The 26770-nt window shown below is 36.8% G+C and overlaps 1 protein-coding gene across 2 annotated transcripts in view; it reads left to right on the forward strand.

The window, feature by feature from the left end:
- UBTD2 (ubiquitin domain containing 2) overlaps window positions 1–26770 on the forward strand; it is a 46017-nt gene that overhangs the window by 11986 nt on the left and 7261 nt on the right. For both annotated transcript variants that reach the window (XM_016145096.2, XM_016145095.2), the window contains one exon: window positions 19523–19759. In XM_016145096.2, coding sequence (XP_016000582.1) covers window positions 19523–19759 — 237 coding nt within the window. The remainder of the gene's footprint in view (window positions 1–19522; window positions 19760–26770) is intronic.

Consider the following 26770-nt stretch of genomic DNA (forward strand, 5'->3'; position numbering starts at 1 on the left):
AATGAACTTGAGCCAATTTAAGTCTTTTGGTAGTGTGACTTGTGACCAGCCAGGCATTATTAGCATGGGCTTTTGAAAGCATGAAATCTTAGCTTTTGGTAATTTATTACTAGTGGCATCTAGTTAGATAGCTACAGTATCAGTTTCTTGAGAACTGAGTTCTCTGGACCTTCAGTTGCATTATACGTTTCTAAATTAAAGTTTAGGAAAAAGGAACATCAACCACCAAACCTCTTTATTTTTTTCTGGAGTGAAGACACGGCCTTGATGTCACTGGGGTGGAGGAAGGAGCTGTGTGGGATAAAAGGATTATTTCTGGAATATAATTTTGGAAGCTTTATTTTCCATTACCATCATGATAGTTAAGAGTTAATTATGGTTTAAAGGAATTAGCCCAGGTGAGTGTTTCAGGTTAACATTTTAAGTAGTTCTTGCTTATTACAATAGGTTTTTGTTGGGAAGGGGAAGACTATTTTTCCTAAGGGTGTTGGCACAGATCCTTTGCATTTCAAATATACAATGGTGGTTAGTAGCTTTAATCTGGACATACTGGGTTATGAAAATTTTTTTTATCAACATGGAATAAAATACAGTCTTTCTGATGCTTTTCATGACATTCAATTACATTCACAATGTTGTGCAAGCATCACCATTTTAGAATGGCACATACTTGTGTATATATCGAAAAACTTAGTTACCAGATGAATTACTACTTTGAAGAGTTTTGGGAAATTTTTGCAAAAGACTAAAATGTGGAAATGATTTAATTCACATTGTAAGATTTGTGTTATCTGTTGTTTTGTTATCGTTTGTTGTATCTTTCTCTAGAATACCTTGCCTAGAATTCAGTTTTTGAATTTCAGCTGCTTTTACTATTTTTTAATGCCTAATTTTAGTCAGGGCAGGTATATTATAGAAATAGATTATTTCACAGTTGTCTCCAAGATTCCATACTCCTGGGATTTCCAGTTCTGACATTTTTAGATAGCATGTTCTGTGTGGTTCTCTGCCTTATGATGACATCGTGATGCTTGGTTTGGCACTTAGGACCTCTAGACAGGCTTTAACCCATGGCATTTGCTAAGGAATGAAGTCTGTGTGTGTGTGTGTGTGTGTGTGTGTGTGTGTGTGTGTGTGTGTTTAAATAAGAAATATGTAGGGTAAAATAATGAAATTAGTTGAAGACAGCCAACTCTTTATTTTGTTCACCTCTTTAATGACCAAGTGATGTACAAAGCAATTTCTCATTTTCTGGGTTTGTCTTTTATTCCATATGCTCAGTGATATTCCCCAGGGGACTGACCCTAGTGGTGACAAGTTTCCAGGTTTACATGAAGCAACTGAATGCTGGACATTCATTTTTAAATTTCAGAACATCTTGAGAATGTCATGGCATTCTCTAGGATATCCATTTATCAGACACCTTGCAGCCTTACAGACACCTACTTGATGAGTAACAATGGTTTCTGAATAACAGCCAACCAGTATTCATTATGTAACAGGTACTGTGCTAAGTGATTGTGCTCTCTAATTTCATATTCAACAACTCTGGGAGGTGGATAATATCTCTGTTTTATAGATGGGTTGAAGCCAGGAGAAATTAAATAAATTGCTTAACATGGCATGGCATAAAATGGCAATCAGAACTTGAACTCAAGGCTATAACAGTTTCTTTTTTTCTAGTTTCAGTTTTTAATTGTAGTAAAATACATGTAAAATATATTTTGACCATTTTTAAATACACACTTCAGTGGCATTAATTATATCGACAATGTGAAACCAGCACCACTATGTATTTCCAACAATTTTCATTACTCTAAACAGAAACTCTGAATCCAATAATTAATATCTATCCTCCTTCCACCCCACGGTAACCTCTAATTTATGTTTTTTCTATTTGCCTGTTCTAGAGATTTCGTGTAAGTTGACTCATGTTACATTTATCTTTTTGTTTGTGGTGTATTTCATTTACCATATCTTCCAGGTTCATCCCGTTGCAAGTATCAGTACTTCATCCTTTTTATGGATGAATACTGTTCCATTGTATGTATATACCACATTTGGTTTATTCATCTGTTGATGGACATTTGGGTTGTTTCCACTTCTTGGCTATCGTGAATAATGCAGCTATGACCTTTGGTGTACAAATAGCTATTTGAGTCTGTTTTCTTTTGGAAATATACCTAGGCGTGGAACTGCTAGGTCATATGCTAGTTCTGTGTTTACATGTTGGAGGAACTGCCAGACTTTCCCAGGATGGCTGCACCATTTTACATTCCTACCAGAAATGTACAAGGGTTCCATTTTCTTCACATCTTCAGCAACATTTTTATTTCCCATTTTTTAAATTATACCCATTCTAGTGGTTGTAAAGTGGTATCCCATTGCAGTTTTGGTTTGTACTTCTCTAATGACTAGTGATATTGAACATCTTTCAGTGTGCTTTTTGGACATTCATATATCTTTTTTGGAGAAATTTCTAAGTTCTTTGCCTATTTTTAAATTGTTTTTATTTATTGAGTTGTAGTTCTTTATTCTGTATATTAAACCCTATCAGAAATATGATTTGCAGATATTTTCTCCCATTTGCAGGTTTCCTTGATGGTGTCCTTTGATGCACAGAAGTTTTTAATTTTAATGAACTCCAATTTATTTTTTCTTTTGTTGTGCTTCTAGTTTCAGTTCTAACTATATATTTCATCCTTCACTGATGGAGAAAAAAAAATCTCTAACCAATAATTCACAAATCTTATAAATAACATTTGCTTTCTTAACTCTGAATAGAAAGCTGCTTTAAGTTTATTTCCTCTGTCTAATGTGGTGAAAAGGTTGATTAGCAGTGAAATGGTTCTTAAAAAGTTGACAGAGGCGATTCATAAACCCACTTAAACTTAAGAGATGATTGTTGTATTTTCCAGGGAAGCATTTTACAATCAACAAGTATTGAATATCCACAATGTGCCCAATGTTCTGTTGGTTGCTTTTGTTCCAAAAAATAAAAAATGAAAAAAGGAATCATGATCCTATTTCTTGAGTATGTCACAGTCTTTTTTTAGGAAAGCCTAATAGAATATGCACATATGAAACAATTATAAAACACGGTATAAATGTATAAAAATACCATAGGATAAATTGTGCAAGTGCTGAGGGTGTAAAGGAAAACGAAATATTTCAGCTGCTCAAAGGTATGAGGTATAGTCCTTCAACCAGCAGCATTAGCATCTCCTGGGAGCATGTTAGGAATGCAGAATCTCAGGCCGGCCCCCTCCTGAATCCTATTCTGCATTTTAACAAGACACCCCAATGATTTCTAAGCATCTTAGTTTCAGAAGCCCTGGTATAGGATTGTTTACAGTGGGGCTATATATAGAGACTAGTGTGAGGAATCCATTAGGGGAAAAAATGGCATGAGTTGGTGATTTATTGGATGTAGGGATGTAGGAAAAAAAAATGATCCCTTGTGAACCTAGGTGACCAGGAATATTAAGGGAGCTTGGCAGGTTTTGAGGACTGAGAATGTGCTATCTAGGAAAAGCCGTAGTTCACCTTTCAGGATGTTAAGGATTATTTGACAGAAGAATTTTAAAAGTGAAACATTATTTAAGATGGTGCAGAAGTTCAGATATGGAACACCTAGATGGTCAGGATTGTGAATGTGGATTTTGGAGTCAGCTGGAGGAGCTTGATTGAAGGTGTAAAAGTGAATGACCAGGTGAAAAGAAAAGGAAGATACTTAGAATTGATTGATGAAAATTTCACAAAAAGTGGAGAAATGAGAAATCACCTCTCAAGGCCTGACCATAGTAGGTATCTGGTATGCTGAAGTTTGTTGAATTATTGGCAAACATAAGAAAACAGGTCCGCCTGTGAAACTAATAGATGTGCTTGTATTTGAACAGACCATCCGTACGATTTCAGGTAATAATTTGGTTTGTTAACTTTTCATTATCATGTGGTATTAGCAGAAATTCTAGCTGTGGTTTGTTACATCCTAACACAAGATAGAAGTCTTGGGCATCCAACTCCAGAATATACCAGCAGCCCTTTTCATTGACATTGGTGTACTTCAAAGAAATACATTCTCTACAAGACGTCAGTTACTTTCTTCATCGAGGCTATCGTGCGCATGTCTTCCTTATGTATCTTCAGTGTCCATGTATTTTATACATCATCTAACTTGGTTCTTCATTGAGTTTTCTTATGTTTCTACTCTTAGGCCTGTGCCTATAATAAAAAATGAAGCAGAATTGACCAGGAGAAGGACTGAAGATTTAGTCTCCTTTTATCAGTGCGACAGGGGAAGTAAACAATCTTTCAGAATTTCTGGATTGGTGAGCTCTGGGGCTTTATGAGAGGGATGCATGCAGTTGCATACCAATCGGAGAGAGACATTTGTGAAATAGCCATTTACTTGCTGTAAAACAGGGTGGCTGATTTTACTAGGGGTGGAGCTGTGGGGAGCGGACCAAAAGGAAAATTGGCAGCAAGTGGGTATAGGTTGGAAATTCAGTGATACTCTGGGTGGGTAGGTCTGGTAGATATGAGAACTGAATTTAGGTCAGGGGAGCTAGAGCTGGAAAATACTGGGATATGGGGAAAGCTGAATCCTCTTTAGAAAGATATTTAAGCTCTTGAGTTTACATTAAAAATTGACATGGGATGTTGTAGCTCCTGCCTAGTTAGCTGCCTTCATTGAGCTAGTCTCACTCTGTTTTCCATTTTCTACCAAAAAAAACTAGCACTCATATTTCCTATATTTATAGAGATATTTGTATTGATATATTTTCTGTATAATGTAGTATGTTTACATATAAACATTTACATATTTTCTTGTGTTTTATATTTTCAACATAAGGGTTGGAAGTTTTTTCCCAGTCAAGATTATCTTGGAATTTATGTTGGAAAGGCATCTTTAAAGAGGAGTCTGCCTGTAGTAAATGGGATGTTTTTCATCTCTGGTTTTATTTAGGAATCAGTTGCTGATGCTGTATACAATGGAAAGCTTTAAGCCATTAAAAATGATAGGAATCTTTATTGTTCTAATTTTTGATAGCCCTAATCCATAACATGTCTCTTATGGAGAAATCTTAATAGATTTTGTTTCTAAATCTATTTGATCTTCTTACTATAAATGCAAAACTTTGGTAGCACTTCGTTAGTACTATACCCAGGTCAGTCTTCTAATGAGAATGATTATTGAACATTAATCACTAATAAGGAACTTTTGCCTTTACATTAATGATTAGTTATCTCTCTCCTGGCTTTTGACAAAAACACAGTCATCTCTTGCAAGAAAAAAGCATTAGGTTGATTTGGTGAGCACCATGATCATTATAATTGGGCATGATGATCAGTTTGCTGATTTAGTGATTCTCTCATTTTTCTTTACTGCAGACCACCTGAATGGTTTATCTTCATTTGGTGGACCATTGCACCTGATTCCTCCCGCCACCCCTCACCAACCCTCCCCAGCTTTCTGTACCTGCTTATTTGGCAGTACTAGGCTTGACCAGCAAGCTCCTCTTGAGTGACTGGTGGTTCAGGGACCGTAGGCTGAGACTTTACTAACACGTATGTGCTGAAAGATGCATGTGTGTTGGCCAAGAACAATCAGCATGTGTTTGTTTTGCATCAGCTACTTTGACTTGCAGTCAGCAAAAATCAAGTTTGTTTCTTAATATATTCCATCCATATATTGAGCTGAGAGGTTAAATATTGCTGAGTATACAGTGGGTGTTGTAATGCCTTATTTTTGCATGTTTGCAATAGAACTTTTAGAAGTTTCCATTATAGCTCTTGTTTTCAGAAATGAAATTTCTGTGGAAGTTAGATATCTAAGAAAAACTGTAAAAGTCATCTGAATGCATTTTACTTGACTGTGGGATCTTGATATATGTTTGCTGAAGACTAATAGTGACTTTTGAGCTTCTCTGATTAAGTTCTTACTCTCACAGGAAACTCTTCAGATAATTTTTCGCATTCATTGTAATTGGCTTGTAGGTATAAGCAAGGTCAGCCTGCTTCTTTGTGTTTGTTGGTTCATATAGTTTCCAGATCATTTAAGTTACAAATCTGCTTCATGATAAACTATCACTTTCAACTCCGGGCAAACACTTTATTTTTTAGGTGAGTTAAGATGGTTCTTCTGAAACTTTTAAAAATAGCCAGCCTCTGTTATTTCTGCCTGCCGGCACTTGAAGCTAACTAGAAGTAGAGAGGTAAGTAAGGTCTGCTCTGTGATATCAAGTAGTTTGTGGTCTAATAGAGGAATCATACATTTAAGTAGTAATAGTTTAAAAAGTCTCTATAACAATGAAAAAAAAAATAGTATAGAAATTCAAGGAGTAATGTAGAGCAGAGTCAGAAAGCTTCACTGAAGAGGTGGCGTAAGAAGTTGATCTTGAAAGATAGTAGATGAAGAGGAGGCAGTTGGACATTCTGTATGCAGAGGAAATTGTATGGAAATATGACAAAACGTGCCCTTCTGGAGGACTGGCAAGAAGCTTGTGGAGGGGATAGGTGAAATGTGAAGTTGTTAACGTATGTTGTCAGATTTTGGCAGGCATGATTACCATCATCAAACCGAGTTTTGAGACGGTATTGTAGGTGATACTAGTTAAGTGGTTTAAAATTTTTTTTTTTGCTTTTTGTGCATCTAACTAATTCCCATTCACTGTTGTGTTCCAAGGTTATTTTATACAAATTTCTGAAGTACTAGGTTGTTATAGTCTTTTAACAGATCTTTATTCTTTTGTAATTTTAATGATATTGTCACATTTTAAGCATAAGAAATGCATGTATTTTTTACATGCACATGTATGTGTTTGTCCCAGGTCAGTCTTTGTCTCTTGAGTCCTGGTTTTCTGACATATGGAACGAGTTTAGGTTAAGATTCTGCAGACCTGCCAGAGTTCTACTCTGCATTGAGAAAAGGCCTGCATTAGCTGTGGTACTTTAAACTCAGTTTCTTCCAGTTTTGAAAAAAGAAAATGGATTAGATCATCTTTATCAAGACATAGCTAATTCTTTTTTGAAACATTTTTAATGACAGTTTTCAAATATATTGAAAAGTTAGAAGACTCTAGTAAAAACCACTTGAATACTCATCACCTAGATTCAACAAATACACACATACATTTGCTTAACTGTTTTAAAAGTGAGTATGGACATCATAGTACTTCCAACATGCATGCATTAGAAAAAATCGTTCTTATAGCAATAATACCATTATCACACCTAAGATTAATTGTTATTTTCTAAGATCTAGTCGATAATCAGAATCTCCCCATCATCCCCAAAATGTTTTATAACTGTCAAACTAGGATCTAATCACCATTTAGACATCGCATCTGTTAGTCTCTAATCTTTTTAAATCTGGAACCACCCTTCCCCCCTTTTTCCTCTATGACATTGACTTTTTGAAGAGTCTTGTAGAATGTACCACATTCTGGATTTGTCTGCTTGTTTGCCTGTGATATCATTTAGTGTATTGCTGTAGCTCTGTATTTTCTTTAAACTGGAAATCAGGTAGATCTAATTCTAACAGAATGTGATTATTTCCAAGAGTATAGTGGATCCAAAATCCAGGTTTTTCCCAGTTCTTTTCTGTTAATTTTCAACACTGGGATAATCTTCTATTATTGAATAAGTCTGAGCCTTTTTTCATTTTCCCATCCAGAAATAATACCACCAACCTCTGAGCTCCAAAGTACTATTCTTAGAATATTTATTGTCCTTCTCTCATTTTTTCCCCTAACTTTATTGAAGAATAATTGACAAATATAATTGTATATATTTAAAATGTACAGCGTCATGATTTGATATGCATTGTGGAACTATTGCCAAGATCAAAGAGAATTGGCGCATTCATCGCCTCACATAGTTAACTCTTTTTGTATGTAGTGAGAATGTTTAAGATCTATTCTCACTCAGCAAGTCTCAGTTATACAATACTATGTTATTAACTATTGTCACAATACTGTACAGTAAGTAGGTCCTTAGAACCTAGTTCTCGTAACTGAAAGTTTGTACCCTTTGATCTACATCCCTCTTCTCCCATTTTTGCGGAAATCTTATATCATGGTTATTTTTGTATATTACTTTCCAGAATTTAAGCTGCATTGACCTGGGATAGCGACTTCAGTTCTCTCATAATACTTTAGGCTCATTTAATGACTGTGTGAAACACATCTTTGACTTTATAATGATGTTAGCGAGAAAGTAATAGTCACCTAATAGAAACTGAATTCTAGGACCAGAACTTTGTTAAATAGGACCATGTAGAGTAAGGAAAAGACATGGGAGTCGAAACCCTTGAGTTCTAGTTTCACCTTTTGCCTTTATGTCTATGACCTTTAATACGTCACTTGACTTCCTGTTTTTTTTTTTTCCCTCATCTATAAATTAGCATGTTGCATGAGATCAGTAGAATCAGAAGTTTTTAACAGTTGAACCTTCTTTTTTAGGTATATCTTATATTGACCACTAACACATCAGCCTCAACATTTGATTTCCTTTATTTTGATTATACAGCCACTAAAAAATAAAAGTAAATGGTTTAGAGTCTCAAAGTTCAGTAGGAGATTTTTTTAAAAGTTTTAATCGCTATTGCTATCTATATTTAAAACTTAAATACTAACATGTCTTGCAGTATCATGGCTTATGATATATTTTCACTAAACATTGTTCAGTTACTTTTTATGACGAGCATATCTTGAGCAGATGCATCTGAGCTTGCTGTGACATTTGCTGGAGTCCAGATATCCGTGTACTATATTGTTCACTGGTACAGTGTTACATGAGTGGACGTGTATGTGCTTGTACTAACAGAAGGCACCATGGAGAGCTGTGGTTTTCCCAGGCAGTGACAAATTTACAAGAAGTTCCTGAAGTTTCACATATGCAGAGAGATGACGAGAGCTTCATTCCAGTGTCTTCATGATCATTTTGATCCCGCAGCACAGGCTAACATGTTTTATGGTGGTCTTTATGTTTGAAACTTAACATTTGATGCGTGGTACTTTCTGTTATTGTTCTTAAAAATGGCAAATACATATTTTACAAGGTAATTTGAATTATATTAGTGGAACTCTGAAGCAGGTGTTTCTTTAGTTCCCTTGAGTTCTTTGGAACCAGTTTTAAAAATCAAGTGACTAGATCCTAAGGAAAACCTTTACCTACCATACATAATTTCATTCAGTTTTTTCTACTCAGGATAGGTGTAGATAGTATTAGATATTTGGAGTTTAAAGGAATTCCTGAAAGAATAGTACTTTATTAAGCAGTTACTACAATTTAGGGAAATAAAATGCTGCCCAAATTAATTTTAATGCTAAGAAAACTGTAAGAGCAAACAAAAGATAAAACATTAAAAACAGCAGAGGGCTGAGCGAGGCGGTGATTGTTGTGGCTGTATCACTAATTGAAGTCTGGTTACACGTCTGGAAGTTTGTTTACTCCTCCCAGTTGATTCACATTTTCCGGGGATTAAAAGGTTGGGCAACAAGCCCTCAGGTGGGCTTTCTCCTCCAGGTGGTCTTTTGGCTTCATGATGCACTCCGTAAGCAAAGGTATTTCCTTCTTTAAGATGAGAACTTTACCTCTCAGCCCATTTGAAGCTGGAAATACACGTTGGTACTCATAGGCCTGCTCTTCCTACTTCTGACGTGGCTTCACTTTTTTACATTTTTATCTTGGGCATAAAATATTTTTGCTCTTTGCCTACAATTGTGGCAGATTTGAGTTTAATCTTTGGAAGTTCAGACAGGAAGTGCATCATGGGAAAGGGGTTGATGAATGAGAACTTGTGTTTGAAAGGTTTGTTTTGACTGTGGCTTATGAAGGAGGAGCTACCATCAGTTGAGATGCTGAGAAGGATGTGTTAGGTGAGGTCTGGTGTCTGCCATGTTTGTTAAAGTCTGTTGCTTTTGAAAAATGGACTATATTAAGATGCAACAGAGAAGGGATGTCAACAGAAGATCTTTGCATCTAGCGAGTAGGTTTTGTTTCTTCCCGTTTCAGGGCCTTTGAAGCGCTTTACAAAAGACCGATCTCACTTTGAGGTCAGCACTATTCATCCTTTATCTTCCAAACCCTATTCCTCCATATAAAAACTATAAAGAGCATTGTGTTTTGGGGGGAAATTTATTATTCAATTATGCAAATATGACTATTGTGTAACTTTATAACATGTCTTATGAGATGTTTAGTAATGCAAATATATTTCGCACTTTTTGTTCCTTTTTTACTTATTAAAATCTCCCTACATTTACACAACAAACATGCATTGAGTATACTTGCATGACATACTTGAAATTATATGTAAGTATCTCAACAGAGCCTAGCACAGTGGCTTATAAGTAATAGGTGCATAATATTTGTTGAATTCGTGGATTTTACTGAAGTCATTAAATAATGGCTTCAGTCACTTAAGGTTTACAAATGTAATTAACAAATATGTGAAAAGAACCATGATTGGGATATGTTTTTTTGTCGTACTTTTTGGTTTTTAAAAAATCTTCACATACTTTTTCTTGATTCTTAGTACCCTTTGACTTTAAGAAAGGCTGATGTTACTATTACCATGTTACAGGAGAGGAAACTGAGACACAAAAGTTTTGATCTGAATAAGGGCTAAAAAGAGGAGCCCAACCTCTCTTCTGTTTTCTCATTCAGTGTTCTCTCCACAGATGGTGAGGGGTTTCCGTTGACTTTCCTTTCCTTGCAGCAGAAGTGTGTGTGAGTGTTTTCCTTCATGGCAGTAAACACAATCGAGTGGAAGTTAATAGAATGTGGCTCTTAGGACTTACGCCCATACTACAAAATGGAGGTGGCAGCAGTAAAAAAATGACGTGGGTAATTGTCTTTGCTCTTAGTCAACAAATTATGTTACATTTTACAAGATAGAAATTTTGAACTAAGATCTTAATTCTCTAGATCAAATGGAAAAAAGTAACCTTGCTCGTCGTCTTTTGTGTCCCTTTACTCAGTTATCTTGCTTTCCATCATAACCTATGCTGCCTATCCCAGACTGAATGTTTTGATCTTAAAGCTCAGTTTATTCAAGCTTGACTTGAATTTAGCAGTTGAACTGTGTAGGGAAACAAGTTCCTCAAAGTACAAGAAAGGAAGGCTTTGTCTGATCTGGAGAAAGCTTACCAAAGTCTTTCTAGGCCTGTGCTCTTAAATCGCCCTTAATGAAATATTAGAAAAGCCATCTGCCTCGAGTCATAAAGTCATGATTGTCCTGAGGGGTGAGTTGAGGGAGGTTACATGATTGGTATATCCAGCAGTTACAGGATGGGGGCTAGAGCCCAGAATTGAATGAGGGTGGGTCTGTACTTACAACATCAGCATATGGACCTTTGGAACCACCTCCTGTTTTTATAGCCGATTGAAGGAGCAGAGACCATCTCTTTCCTGGGGTGTTTCACTCAAAAGGGGTGAGGGGAATCTATGGTGGTCCCATAATATGGTTTCACTGTCATACCTTGTGCTTTTTCTGGCAGTCACCAATGCATTTCTGCCTTGGACTTCGGTTACCCTGGAAATAATAATTTTAACTTGGTGATTAAAAGGCTTTTGGGCCTTTGATCATTGTTTTGTTGCCAAAAATTAACACAGAAGGCCTATTGAACAAACCCTTATGTGAAGTTGGCTTTTGCTGCTCTGGATTTATGATGGTTACATCATGTCACAGATATTTTTCTCTTCCTAAGTGACTCAGAGTAGTTTATATGCCCTTTAAATTCTCATAATTTTGAAGTGAAAAAGTGAGATTTGCTACTACTTACAACAAGAAGGACATACTGAAAAGTAGCTTGAGAAACCACGAAATGATACCCAATACTTCTGGAACGAATATTGAATTCTTAAGACACTCCTGAGCTGTAACAAGATCTCTCAGAATGGGGAGAATTGCTTATCTGTTATTGAATGAAATTTAATACTCTTAGAAGCAAGAAGGAGACTTACCTTTTTTACATCGGATGGATCCATGGGGTAGAAAGCAGGTCCTTGCGCATGTTTGTATTTTCGTTTTCTACTTACCGACACTAAACGTACTGACTGGACGTTAACGACGTAGGTGCATAGGGCAAGTACATGACTGAAAAGGATAACTTTTTTTTTCTCTACCAGATAATCCTTCAGCATTTTAATAAGGGGATAGTAAATAGGGACAACTTACATTGCAATGTTAAAGATAGGTGTTTAAATTTGGGACGAGGATGAATACTGAAAGTCTTAAGTATAGGAAGTTTCACCATTTGTCAGGAGGAAAAGTAGTTTTCACATGAAACATTGAGGCAGATTAAAGAAAATTAAAATGTAGGGTAAAATTGTTTCCATTCGTAAATCTAATTTAATAAAGTACAAAACACAGTAGGAAGTTATTTTTGTAGTAAAATCTTGGGGGGAAGCACTATGTAATTTTAATAGATACGAACGAAAGTATTGATTAATGATACCTTTGCATTTACTCCTGATAGAATCTAAAAGCAACTTAGAACATTGCTAAACTAAATAAGTACCCCATCAAAAAGATCACTTTTTGCTTTCTAGGTAAAAAAAGAGAATAATTAAAGTTTTTGATTCCTATACAAATAACACACACATAACTTTTATATATATAACGTGCTCATTATATATACAGTGTATACAACATTCACACTGTATACAGACATACAACATATCTATATGTACACATATATGCATATACATACTATATATTCATTATTTATAATCTCTTGTTTTATATGAAAACTTATTTAGAACTAAACCTTTTACTATATTTGTGTTCATTTTAAAGCTTTAAAAAACTGAAAAAGTCAAAAAGCACATTTAAGAAGAAGTAAATCACATCCTGCCACCTAACATAAACATTTTCTTTAACTGATGTTGCTTTGGGATGTAAAGGGATTGTCGAGGGATGGTCAGTATTTTTTCTAAAATTTACCTGGCCCTCTGTTTTAAAAGTTAGGAATTAGTGGTGTCAACACAAAGGTGTGAGAGACGCACCTTCCATGACTTAACCTGAAGAAATGCAATGTAAACTAGAGCAAAGGGAATACCTCACTATAATTGGGCAGGTTTCCCAAGGCTATTATGTAGGCACTTTGCAAGAATATAGTATTTCTTATGTTATTGAGAATAATTCCTTCTGAACAGTACAGTTAACCTAAAAGTAAGGTTTGAGATTTTTGTAATGATGATAATTAACAGATGAAATTTAAAAGGATTAGATGACATCCAAGATATCTCTGTCTTTTCCCATGACTATAACCCAAAGGCAATACCATTTCTAGTAGTTTTCTATTAATTTGCATCAAATTTCACTTTCTTTATGATTTGGTAGGGAGATAGAGAATTTGATGTTCGAGTCCCAATTCCGCTCTGCATTTTTGTCAAAATCTTGGACAAGCCAACAATACCATTATGTTCTATGGTTCTGTTGAACCTACTCTGATTTCTTTCTTGTTTTTGAAAACAAGAGGGCTTTGACTGCACTTAGAAATCCATTCAAGGAGGAGGACTTGGCAAAGGAACAAAATTTCAAGTAAAATGTGTTTACCTACTCTTTTTGCCAGGTTCTTAACAAACATTAGAATTTCTCAAACAGCAGAGACTTCAGATTGAAGAGGGAGGCCACCTTGAATAGAGTCTTGTGGACTGCTAATATCTTTCTTGAGAAACACTTAGTACTCCTGTGGCAGGAGATGGGGACTGGCACCAGCGTGCTTTTGGTAATTGGTGTGTGCTATCTGGGAACCAGTGTGTGGTTGGGACACTTAGGGTCAGTGCCAACGTGGTATGCCATCCTAAGCATGGGTTCACACCTTTGAAACCAACTGGAGCCTTCGAGACCTTACAGATGGGTTGATTATGCAGTTTCACTTTGGGAGGGTAGGTCAAAGTCTGGGACCATGTTGAAAATTTGTTCTAGTTACTCTTAAAGCCATGAGCAGTGTAGGCCTACTGGCTAAGAACATGAACCTTGGAGGCAGTCTGGGTTTGAATTCGGGCTATTTTTAGCTATATGATCTTAGGGAGATTTTTTAAAATTTTTATTCATTTAACAGACATTGAAGTATTGTTTTTTATATACTAGGCACTTTTCTAATTGTGTGAGAAGTATTTTTTCTGTTGCTATCATAAATGGAACTTATTCTTTCATTATGTCATCTGGCTGGGTGTTTTATGTATATAAAGCAGCTTAAATTTTATATCCTGCTACCATATTCATTTCTCGTATCATTTAATTTTAGCTTTGTTTTCTTGTATTTTCCAGTCATACTAGCATATCATCTCCAAAAGATGGTTTTTCTTCTTCCTCCCTGGTTCTTATACTTCTGATTGTTTCGTTCTGCTTGATTGCTGGCTAACATTTTCAGTACTGCAGTAAATAGTAGTGCAGATGTTGGGCATTACCAACTTGTGTGCAATCTTCCCTGGAACTGCCTGTAAATTAAGGAAAGAAAAGGCCACTATATTCCAAAGAATGTAACTCTGGATGAAGCCATTTCCCCCACCCCACAGAATGAACCATCTGAGAGTTTAATGTAATACTTAAAAGGTACAGTGGCTGGTGTATTCATAGGCGACCATGTTCATAGTCACAATTTTATATAATGTTACCCTTCTTAATAAAGTTGTTTTGTGTGGGTGTTCGTGGGATTTAGTTGTACGTTTTTGTAACATTTTAAATAAGATTCACCCATTAAGAAAAGTCCTTGGACATGCGTTGCAGGTAGGCTTTCCTATTACCTTTTTGTATGCTCAGGCCATTGGTAAATAGACTTATACTCTGAGAAACAGGGCCAGGAAGGCATTATGAGGCCATTATGTTTTTTTCCCCCCTTAATACCAGCTCAAACAACATTAGAAATTATGTATATGCCTTTAAAATTATACTTTCATTGCTTAATTTTTATAAACTTTTGGATAGAAGCACAAAGTACTCATTTCTATTTATTATAAAACCGTAGAATTAGAAATGCTGTATCTAACTTAGGTAAGTGTGCATACATGTGATCTTTAGTAGCTAATCTGAGCACTTACAAGTTAAAACTGACTGACCAGAAAACTGCATTACCTCCTCCCTTATAGGATTCCTCATTGGTGAGCATGGTCTCTCCAAAGAAATGAATTAGGTGATAGGGTGATGGGGTTGGGGAGCTGGTGCTGCTGCTCACTTAGTTTTCCCTTCGTTCCAGCCAGCTACTCCATTGGTTGTAATGAAGCCGGGAAAGATGGATCAGTGCTACTAGAAAAAATTCAACACATGCTTCATTCTGAGTGAACCTTTGTAATTGATTTGATACATAGAAGAAAACACATTCCCAGGCAAACATGGAGTGCTGGAAGGGAAAGAGAGCTCTGGACTTTGAATCTTGTCATCTGGGTTCTAATTCCAGCTTTTAATCTTGAGCAAGTCTTTTTATCTTTGTTAGGTTTTACTTTTCCTTTCTGTAAAATAATAGGTTGGCTTGTGCCATCGTCACCTCTAGATTCTCAGACAATAGAGAAGATTTGGGCATAGTGTAGACTGTTGGCATGTTAATGCTTTTATTTTAGGCATTTTAATTCTAATATCCCTCTTTATTTTGGCAGTTGCTTAAGGTAAAGGGAATATATGTATTATGTATACGTGTATGTATATATAGTACATTCTAAATTTACATGAGAATATCCTTTAGGCTATCCTTAGAGCATCCTTTAGGAGTATCCTGTAGGCTAGCACAATTTGTTATGGAATGGTTCTGTTGGATCTATTCTTAACTCTTAGAGTGACAGGAAAATTTCCCTTTCATTTTCAGGATCTTAAGACTTTTCTAATATAGGAGCATTACCCCTGTCCTATTCGTTGCTGCTTTAAAGTCTTCAGAATTCTTTGAGACATTTTGTCCTTTGATAATGATCTCTATAAATATTCAGTTTTTTTCCTTTTGGACTGTTAGGGAAACTGATGCTTTCAGTTTTCAGTCTGTTAAAGCTGTTATTACTTGAGTCATATCTTGATATTTACCTTATCTATACATTATGTCCTTTTTCTTCATTTGAAGAGTCCGATTATTAAATCAGGTTTTTCAAAGAGGAACCCAAAGCAGGAAAACAACTATAACCATACTTTATTTTGAAAATCATTGTTTTTCCAATAAAATGTCAAAATAGTTTTTTTGCAAAGAGCATTCAATTGTAGAGTAAAAATGTTTAAGATTATGTTACTATTTAGATCCGAGAAGCAAACTTTTCTTGGCTTTTCTCCATGTTAGAGCTATTTATTTGTCACAGAGTGGGAAGAAGTGTTGAAAGGTTACAAGAAAACAGGAGTAGGTGAATGTGACTGAGGCTTCTGAGAAGAAGGTGAGTTTTTGGCAAAGTTTTAAAAGTTAATAAATGTGGGTTGTTAGAAAAAGGTATTTTCTGAAGTAACTTAGATTGCTTTTTAAAATTAGATTTCTTTAATCTTTTGTTTCTTATAAGTTAAACCATGGAATAAAACTGTTTCCTGTCTTTAAATACATTGTTAGAGCATATTACTTAGTTCCAGATGTATGAGTGATACTGGGCATCTGTTGGTCTCAGGAGTCAGAAGATGTGTGAGACAGATAAAAATCTTAAAGTTTCAGAGTGTAAAAGGTAATATAATTGAGTACACATTTTAATCTATTCGTAATTGAAAATGGTTGACTTAGTGCAGAAATAGCTACTAGGATGATTTCTGTGTTCAGGTATTTTCAGAAATGCAGATTTGTGATATCAGCAAAAATCAAAGCATGAGGTGTGGTGAGCTAATTTCTAGAAAATGCGCTCCGATAAATGCACAGGAAGTACATGGCAATCATAGAATAATTCTTTTTAAAATGAAGGTTTACTTAATCACTGATTTGTAGTTTTATATACCAGTCATTACTGTAAGTGCTTTATAAATACTAATTATTATAACTTATTAAGTTATCATAACAACCCAAAATATTTATGTTTTCATGGGAGCATAGTTTAAATGCTTGTGCTAAATGTCCATTTTTCCCAGTTCATTTAATAAAAATAAGTTATTTAATAAACTGCACTTTAGTTTCTTTAATACCCTCATTTTGTGGTGAAAATTCTGCACTGCCCAGTGGTTTCACAAAAATAATATTTCATGTTGTAAAGTTTAAATATTTTAATAATGAACATTTGATAGTCAGATATTCTGTATTACGTATGTTTGTGATACAGGGAAAAATAATAAAGACCCAGACAGCTTACTTCATGTCATTTATTTTGTCTTATTTACTTTTGCAAAAAGTAATTACTTTGGAACTTTCGAGAGCATGTAGATTTGAAGGTGGATAATTATCTCTATGCAGCATAATGCATCATCTTATCCTTTTTATGGGGCTTTGTTCTTCTGCCCTCTACAGATGCAGGGAAATGGAAAAAAGCTACCTCATATTTGTATGGAAGGTGCTCTTTTTCCAAAGTATTTTCTACTTTTATTATGAGGTTTTTCTGTTGGGGTCCTTTGTTTGAGGAGTTTGTCTTGTGTTTCTCTCACAGTGACAGAATTATACTGAGTTATCTCTCTGGTACATTTAATACATATGACACTAGACAGTTCTCTGGAACTGCTCAGGTAGACCCAAAACTGTATTCAGATAGGTGTCTACATACCGTGTCCTGTCTTCCACTCCCTGCCCAGTAAACTGAGTGTTGTCCCTATGCTATTTCTGACTCATCTAAAGGTAATGTAGCAGAAAATGAAACTTACCTTTCATTTTGCCTTGCTGGTGGAATTAGTAGGGGGTGAACAGTGATCCGACATGCTCTGAACACGTTTTGGAGAATAATTATCTGCATTTATCTGTATTATTTGGAAGATGTGGTGAAAAGTCATTAGTATAGATTATGTTTCTCACATTTGAACTGAACCAGATATGCAGATCTCTAGTGTTATCCTTAGTGGACACTCAGTAAATATTTTTAAATAGGAAGATTTAGGTTATATTTCTAGTTCAGCTAAATAGACAGTTTTCTCACTCTGCTATCTATACCCTTTAAGAACTCAACTGGTTTGCATTTCACTAGGACAAGTTAGAGAGCCAAAACGTACAGTGAGCCAAAGTACTGAGTGTTTTAAGAGAAAAAGCTGGCGGTGTCATGGCGGGCCGCTCTGATGGTGAGAGGATGGGACCCGGTGTACGCTTCCTGAGACGAAGTGGCCGGACGGGGTGAAGGGAGCATGAGTCCGTCCAAGTGTCGAGCCAGATACATGTCGCAGTGTTGGTCTCGTCATCTGGGAACGTAGAGATCACCCAGGGCTGGAATCATTTCTTTTTATTTCTGTAATGAAAAACTCAAATTTTATTTGGCCCTGGGCCAGTGAAGGTGTGGTTAATATCATGGATTCTTTAGAACCATTTCGGGAGCAATTTCTTTTAAATTAGTGTTCTTCCTACAATTAAATATAGAACATTGAATTTTGACGCACACCCTCTCCTTCCCACCTGCTCTGTCATTTAGTTCCCACCCACTCTTACCCAACACTTTATCGAGCTTCAATTTTCTTTTTACCTATTCTTCCATCTATCAAACTATTTCCTTTCTATGGCACTATATAAGATGAGAATGGCTCTGTGTGTCAGTATGAGATCAGTGATTATGTGCCAGGTAAGTATCTGGATGCAAAGAAGCTGCATCCGACTTCTAACTCTACTACTATGTGATATTATCTAAGGAGCCGTGCTGCCACTTTGGGCAAAACAGGAGTGGACTTTTGCCCTCTTTTTCATTCTCCTCCTGGATTGAAAGTAGAGTCGGTGTTGTGTTTTTCTGCTGCTCATGGTTGAGAGCTGCTCCCTGGGCCTAGTATCAAGGGTCACCTGTTCCAATCCTAGTTTCTCCGAAGAATGAAGCACTGATTCTATCCCTTGCCCGCACCCCTTCCTAAATTAGCTCCTGTTTCAGTTTCAGATAAAGGCATTCATTCACAGTTCCTTGACCAAAATGCAGAGGGAGATGCAAGAGGAAGCCTTCCTGTCATCAGGTTTCCTCGCGGGCGGGGCTGGTAGTTAGCTGTTCTCTGGACGCTGCAGAGCGTCTTCAGTCTGGGATTTCTCAGTTCCTACTTTCTAGCTTCGTATGTCCAAGGGTCATGAGATTCAAGCTACTGTGGCCATTTGTTTTTTCCTAGTATCTCACCTGTTAAAGTAGCTCTTTTATGACATTCTTTGATTTTCGAAATCCTGTCGTCATTGTCTGGTGAAACACTATTTTTCTAGGTAAATTTTTAAATCACCCTTTGGAGAAGTGGAAAAGAACTGTTCACGTGTCACTGGAAGTTTTGGATCGAGCCAGCTACTGTCTCACTTGCTCTCGTAGTTATGAAATAGGCTAGGGGAATTTCGGAATGCAAGAATTAGCTAGTAGGCAAACTCCTAGCTATAATTTTGATGAAAATCAAAGAAGAATGACCAGATAATGTGTAATGCATCTTTTGTAAATTTTGGTCTTGATGTCAGCCTTTTATTTTTTTTCTCAGTTGCTTTAGGTCGTAACCAGCCTTTGAAAAAGGAGAAACCCAAATGGAAAAGCGATTATCCCATGACAGATGGACAATTGCGCAGCAAGAGGGACGAATTTTGGGATACTGCACCAGCTTTTGAAGGCCGTAAAGAGATTTGGGATGCCTTGAAGGCTGCAGCACACGCTTTTGAGAGCAATGATCATGAACTGGCACAAGCAATCATTGATGGTGCAAACATAACGTTACCACATGGTAGGTGGTCCTGGAGGACAAAGGGGGACGCTATCAGCTCATTTCTGATAGCAAGAAACCAAATGGGAAGTGTTCATTTTTGTTGCTCTGCATTATTCTACCTCTTTTTCTTTTTAATGTAGCAAAGAGGAACGTTTCCCTTTGCTTCTTTCTATAGCTTTCAGCTGGAGATGGGTTTACTTTGTCTATATTTTTTTATGTTTTTAAAATATTTTTAATCTCAAGAAAGAGAGCTGTTGTTAACCTGTGTTTTCTAATTTCTGTGTAACCTAGTCCTCCATTAAGGTTCCTCCCCACTCCCTGCCCTGCCTCATTCTTTTAGAGATTCTACTTCACTGGTTCCTACCAGTGCTAGAGAGGTGGTCCCCAATTTAGATCTCAGAAGCTGAAGAGACTCGGTGGATGCCCCTTCAGTTATTATACTTTCCCGTCAAGCCCATTGTTAGCATAACGAACAAACCTAAACTCAGGAGTGAGTCTCAGGTGTTCTTAAGGTCAGTTTTCCGATTGTAGCCCTGAATGTTATTCGAAGCCTCTTTCTTTGCTTAGGTATGTGACCCTGCGGGCCACCGTAAGCTTTGACCGTTTCCAGGAACACGTACGTGTATGCTGGACCCATGCATGTCCTCCAGCTTGGTCTCCTTATTAGCCACACATACAAAATTTTCATGCTATACTGAGATTTAGGTGTTCATTTTGTATTCTTTGTTCTTATGGTTACTGTATTTGTAAATTTATTTTTTTCTTCGATTTTTCAAGCTAATATTTTTCTAAGTTGTCTTGTTAGCCCCCTATATATTCACCTATATACATTGTTTTCTATCCATTATCATACCTTCATTGTTTCTTTTTCAGTCTCTTTCTTTATCACATTCTCAGAGGAATAGTGCTTTTCACTGTTTAATCATCTGCTTTACGTCTTTTTAAAATAAAAGGGTCAATTTTCCAATCTCCATTAATTTTCAGAATTAACTGTGCTTCCAAGAAACTTTTTAAAAAATATATTTCATAGCTGACTTGTTTTTTATTATGAAAGCTTATTAGTGTGGGCTTTTGTTAGTATATATTGAGCCCCCTAAGTGATACATAGATCACTTTTTCTATACAAGTATAAAAAAGATCCCTTCCACACTGAAAAATGTGGAATCCCATTTCGGTATGACTCTAGACCCTACTTTCATGGATAGTCTCTGAATGCTTTACCTCTCATATGATTATGGTGCACATCATCCTGCTCCATTACCTTTTTTCTATAATTTATCTCCAAATACTAACTTTTCTATAATTTATCTCCAAATACTAACTTTATATAATACAAAGGGAAGGGCCTGCCTTTACAGATAGTTTTAGCATCCTCTTTTTAGTATATGTGCTGCCGAAGCGAGCATTATCGTCCTCTTTCTAATGCCTAGATCCTATATTTTTTAAAGCAGAATATATGTATGTAGACCTGCATGTGGGAGTGGGGGGAGCCGAAGAGTCGTTGATCTGTGATTGTCTTATTTAGAAGCCTGAGGTCCAGAACCTTACAACTTTGACTTCATTACTTTGTGCTGACTGTAGTTACCTATAGGAATGTCTGGTTGTGTTATAAATTGTGGCTTCGTTTGCAAGTTCATGTAGGCAAAGTAGCTGTTTCATGGAAGGCGGGATCTATGCATTTCCTAGTGGATGTGGGCTCAGATTTCCATACTCCAGTCCCTCGTTTCTGCTTATCTTTGAACTGCCAAGGAAAGTAACGTTGCTGGCAGCCCCACCAGCTCACAGGTTAGGGAGACTTATTCTTGGAAATTTGAGAGCTTTGGATAAGCTTCTACTCCCCTTCTATGTTTTTTTCCCCCTGCTTTTACTTTTATTAGCATTTATTTAATGCTAAATTTACTCCCGGGTCATAAGTTTTTCTTACTTCAGTTTCTTCTGGGAGATCTTATTCTGTGCAAGCTCCTTCTCTGGTTTAGGAAAAGTCTGCTCTTTTTCAGTGAGGATCACCTCAGTGTGGAAGGGAGAACTCATGAAGAGGGTTCATCCGCCCACGAGCTCTGTAAGTTCTGCGCTGTGTCTTGGGGCCTTCGTTCACCTGGATGTGCTCAGTGACCAGAGAATCTACATCTAAACCTTAAGTCCAGCATTACTCTCTGCATTTTTAAGCACGTGTAGCAGAAATTCAGCACTCTCCTTAGGGCACCAACCCTGTGTCCAGCCCCGTCGTTTGGCCTGGGCACACCTACCAACTCCACCATTGTAACAGCGGACTGGCACACATCGCTTCTGTAAAGTGACATACTTGGTGGCTTTCACAAGTGTTCTTATAGTGAACACAAAGATTTGAACCTCTTGATTTGCATGATTTTGTGGGATTTTCCTGGGTCAAGTGAATAGCGAACTATTTTCAGAGGTCACTTCAGGCCGCGTATGGGAAGAGTCCACTTCTGTGTTTAAGGTCTGTTTTCTGCGTTAGCATGAAACTGATGTTTGAGCTTTCATTTTTCAAAGCTCTGTAATCACTTTCTGCTCTTGTTCACATCTGAAACTTACCAATAGTATTTCTTAGGTGGACTTCTGAATTGTGTTCTGTATCAACTGTAACTTAACTATTTAGTTATGTGCTTTTACCCATACCTACTCAGTGACATTAATCCCTTCCATCTTTTTGGTGTAATTATGTATTTGAAATTTTACTTTGGACACATTTTGTGTTACACCCTAAACATCCCAAAGTACTTACTATTTTTAGTTTAAAATATTGCATAGACTTTAGCAGTTGTTTAGCTCAGGCTTTCATAGTAGACCTAGCCTTACTTCCTGCCTCTGCCGTATTTCTTACAGCTATGTGACTTTAGGCAAACCACTTACGAGCCTCAGTTCTCTCATCTGTAAAATATGGATTGTAACTGCCTACCTTATAGGGTGATTGTATGTATTAAATGTGATAATAACACATGTAACTTGCTTATCATAGTCCAAAAACAATAAATAGTGCTGATGATTGTGTCTTGAATTCTGACATTAGCAAGTAAATTCCTTGCACCAAAATCTTTAATTATAGATTTTGATCAGTTCTTGGATGTATCGTCTACTGGTAACATCCTTGGCTTTTAGGTCACTCTGCCTTGGGCATATGCCTAATGGAGTTTTGAGACTGTATTGATTCAATATCAGCAGTAGTAGTAGATTTATTAATAGACATCAGAGCAGCGAGGACATAGTTCAGCATCTCTCCCATACCTGGTCCGTCCTTATCCCCTTTATCTGCATCTGTCAGTATTATCCATAAGAGGATTGAATTGATCATGGATTTACGATCTGAAGAGACCCTGGGACATAGATTCCTTTCTAAGCTTTCTTAAATCAAATCTCCTTTCTTGTTTTCATCTCATTCTCTTCTCTTCCTATAATCTTTTTATTATCTCAGCCTTATTTATATATTATCTTCACTAATATAAATATTACAAAAAGCTCTTCAAAGTTTAAACACTCTGAAAATGTCTTTGTGTTTGTGTATGTTTTGTTTTATCTGTTGTCTGTTATTTTAGATCGTATGCTCAAAATAAGTAAGAATTATGTCCTTTTTGGTTTAAATTGTATTTAGTGTATTTAAATTGTATTTAGTGTTATGTACACAAAAATTATGTATTTGACAATGGCCTTTTTGCCTATGTGATGATAAAGGGAACAACAAAAACACCCCTTTCCCCATGTTTCCTCGTCCTTTTTTTTAATAGTGGTTCCATTGACAATTATGTTTTTGTCTCAGTTCCAGTCATGAGGTCATACTCATAGTCCTGCCTTGTCCAAGCACAAAATAATTCTGTACTTTTTAATTATCTTTCTTTATGAATATCAATAATAATTCTTTAGTTCATTATTCTCGAATGGCAGTAGGGATTAAGAGGGACGTTGGTGTAATAACTACCTAGTAATTTCATATGTGTGCATATATTTTCACTTTGGAAAAAGCTTCCTGTTTGATTTTATTTGATATCTGGTACCGCCTTCGCACAGCCTCCCTGTCCCAGAAGAGCTTTACTTTTCATGATTTACACAGCATTTTTTTACTCATGGTCTTAAATTTCTTAAAGAACTTATTTCCTTTGTTTATGATTGTTATTTTGCCATTATCTAAAAATCTTTAAAAAAAATTCCTAAATATGTTTTCCCAGTGACACCAGGTTATAGATGAAGGCATGCCCGCGTTAGCATGAACGGGGTAAAAAAAAAGTGGTTGTTATTTTCAGTTTCACAGAGTTCGGTTCATGGTAACTGTTTCAGTAATTTTCAGTTAAAGCTTGTTTAAACACAGTATCTGTTTTATCTTTTAAAGGTGCAGATTTAATTCTTTTTAGAATTACTACATAGAAGATGAAAAAGATTTTAAAAATTGTCTACTCCCTTTACCTACCTTCTAATTTGTAAGAAGTGTTTGTTCTTCTTCCTTTAGCATCTACAATTAATGTGTTTTCCATCTCCCTGCAATTTAAATGTAAACGCCTCCCCCTCTTCTCCTTCCTTGTATAGGAGGAGTAGCTGCTCACTATTACTTAATTTTCTCATACTTGAAGACTTAACTCCAACATTATTCTGTTTACTTCTTGTGGGTAAATACTGGCGGTTTGTCATTTGGGCTTTTCAAGGCTTGTTTCTTTTGTCCCTTTTCATGCTGAGGAATATGGGAGGTAGAAAAAGGTAATTCTTAAAAACTCAACATTTTTTTTTAATCACCTTCAAAATATAGGTGGACTAGGAGTTGCCCAGAGTTTCCCCTCCCCACCCCCTTTTCTTCCTGGTCTTATCTCAAAATATCAAATGTGACTAAATTAAACTATGTTAATAAAATTTAAGATTTTAAAAACAAAGATACTTATAAATAGCATAAATAGAGCATTTTTATGTATAAGGGAGCCAACATGATGAAAGAACACTTAGTCGGACTGAGAATCAAACATAATAAGATACTAATAATTCATGTTCGAATAAGTGTTATTTACTTCTCATGCCTGTGATAATGAGCTCCGGCAGTCTCCCTTTTACACAGATGAGAAAACTGAAGCACAGAGAGGTTATGTTGTCTTTCTAAGGTGTAAGTCATGGGACTGGGATTTCGAACTCCAGTCCCAAATCTAACTAAAGCAACTTAAACATTTCATCTTTGTTTTCTGTGAAGTGACTGCACAGGTAATCTTCAAGGTTAATTTTATGTCTAATGTTAATTTTAGGTCCCTTCCACACTATATAGCAGGGGTTCTCAGCCCCCAGGTCGGTACCAGTCGGTGGCCCGGTAGGAACCAGGCCACATAGCGGGAGGTGAGCCGGCGGGTGAGGGAGCGAGGCTTCATCTGCATTTGCAGCCGCTCCCCAGCGCCAGCATCACCGCCTCAGCTCCGCCTCAGATCATCAGGCGTTAGTTAGATTTTCACAGGAGCACCAGTCCCTGGTGCCACAAAGGTTGGGGACCGCTGCTATATAGAATATTGTTGACCCTTGAACAACATAGGTTCAAACTGCACAGGTCCATTTATATATGGATTTTTTTCAATGAATACTTTAAATGTATTTTCCTTTGTGATTTTCTTAACATTTTTAGTTTATTTTAAGAAACTAGTATATAATACATATAACATTGCAAAATATGTGTTAACAGACTGTGTCAACAGTAAGCTATTAGTAAAACTTTTGAGGTGTCACGTTATACAGGGATTTTTGACTGCATGGCGGTGGGGGGTGAGGGGATTGGTGCCCCTAACCTCCACATTGTTCAAGTGTCAACTGTACTTTAAAATGACATATCTTTTGTTCATACTAAAGAGAAACAAGGATTCTCTGAGACAGGTATAGGCAGGAAATGCATTCGTATAGGCCTTGTTTCTGTATAAAAATTTGTCATTCGATAAACTTAATTGGTAAATTAACTCATGAGCGTAAAGCTTAGGAATGAAAGGGGAAGGTGTATTTCACATACATGTAGACAGGATTTTCACGAGACTGGTGTGTGTAAACATGAAACTGAGCCTTAGCAAAGGATCTGATGACTGCGTAATCATAAATTAATTATTATATCCTGTCCCTCTCCTCAGAGAAACAAAAGTGATTTGAAGTTATGAAATGTGAAGTTATCCACTCCTCTGCTGCTATCACGGTTTTTCTTCAAGTGGAGGAACAAAGGCCCTGAAATAGCTGAGGTGGAGGCCATCCCTGAGTCACAGGCTGGTCTCTGCAGAAGACCTCCTTCTGCTGCCTCTGGGGGCAGGGGCTGGAGGGAGAGCAGGGTGTCTGACCTGGTCCCAGGAGGTATGTTCTACCCCTTCCTGTAAAGCCAGGCCAGCTTTAAATAAACCACCGTGTCCAAGTGCTTCTGGTCTGTTCCTCTGTCCCTTTTAAAGAGCTGGAATTAAAGGTCAGTGTCCCCTTAGAAATGTGGCAAAATGTTTCCTAAGCTCTTAATCATGGTCTAACCATCTACTTGCTAGAGGAGACGGCTAGTTTTGTGCTTTTGAATGGTAGTCTTAGAAGCCAATTGGTGGAACAAGAGAGCTAAACTTTCTTCTCCTAAAGCTTGACTGCCACATAGAAGCTTCATGTCGTCACCAGCAAAGCGTTTGCATGAGAGAGTATGTAACTGCTCATGAGGTCAGGATGAAGGGGACTTCCGATGGCCCTTGGGACATTGTTGTGATTCAGGTTCGTAGAGAATCCCATGAAGCAGGAGGCAGCGGGCTCAACTTTACACAGCTTTGATCCTTCGTGATATTCCTAGTGGCGAGCTCTCCCCCAGGAGCCTGCTTCTGAGGTTTCAAACTCGTGGGACAAGGGAAGCGACATTATTGAGGATTTTGCTGTTTTATTTTATATTAGGCAATTTTGCACGTGTATTCTTATATAATCCTTAGACTTTCTGAGGTAGGTACCATAATCCTTGAGGAAACAGACTGAATTTGTCCAAAATTAGGATCTAAATTACAGTTCGGGTGTGATCGACTCCAAAGCCACTGCTCCTTCTGACAGTCACTGCTCCTC

Source organism: Rousettus aegyptiacus, unplaced genomic scaffold (assembly GCF_014176215.1).
Source record: "Rousettus aegyptiacus isolate mRouAeg1 unplaced genomic scaffold, mRouAeg1.p scaffold_m13_p_7, whole genome shotgun sequence".
Taxonomy (NCBI): Eukaryota; Metazoa; Chordata; class Mammalia; order Chiroptera; family Pteropodidae; genus Rousettus; species Rousettus aegyptiacus.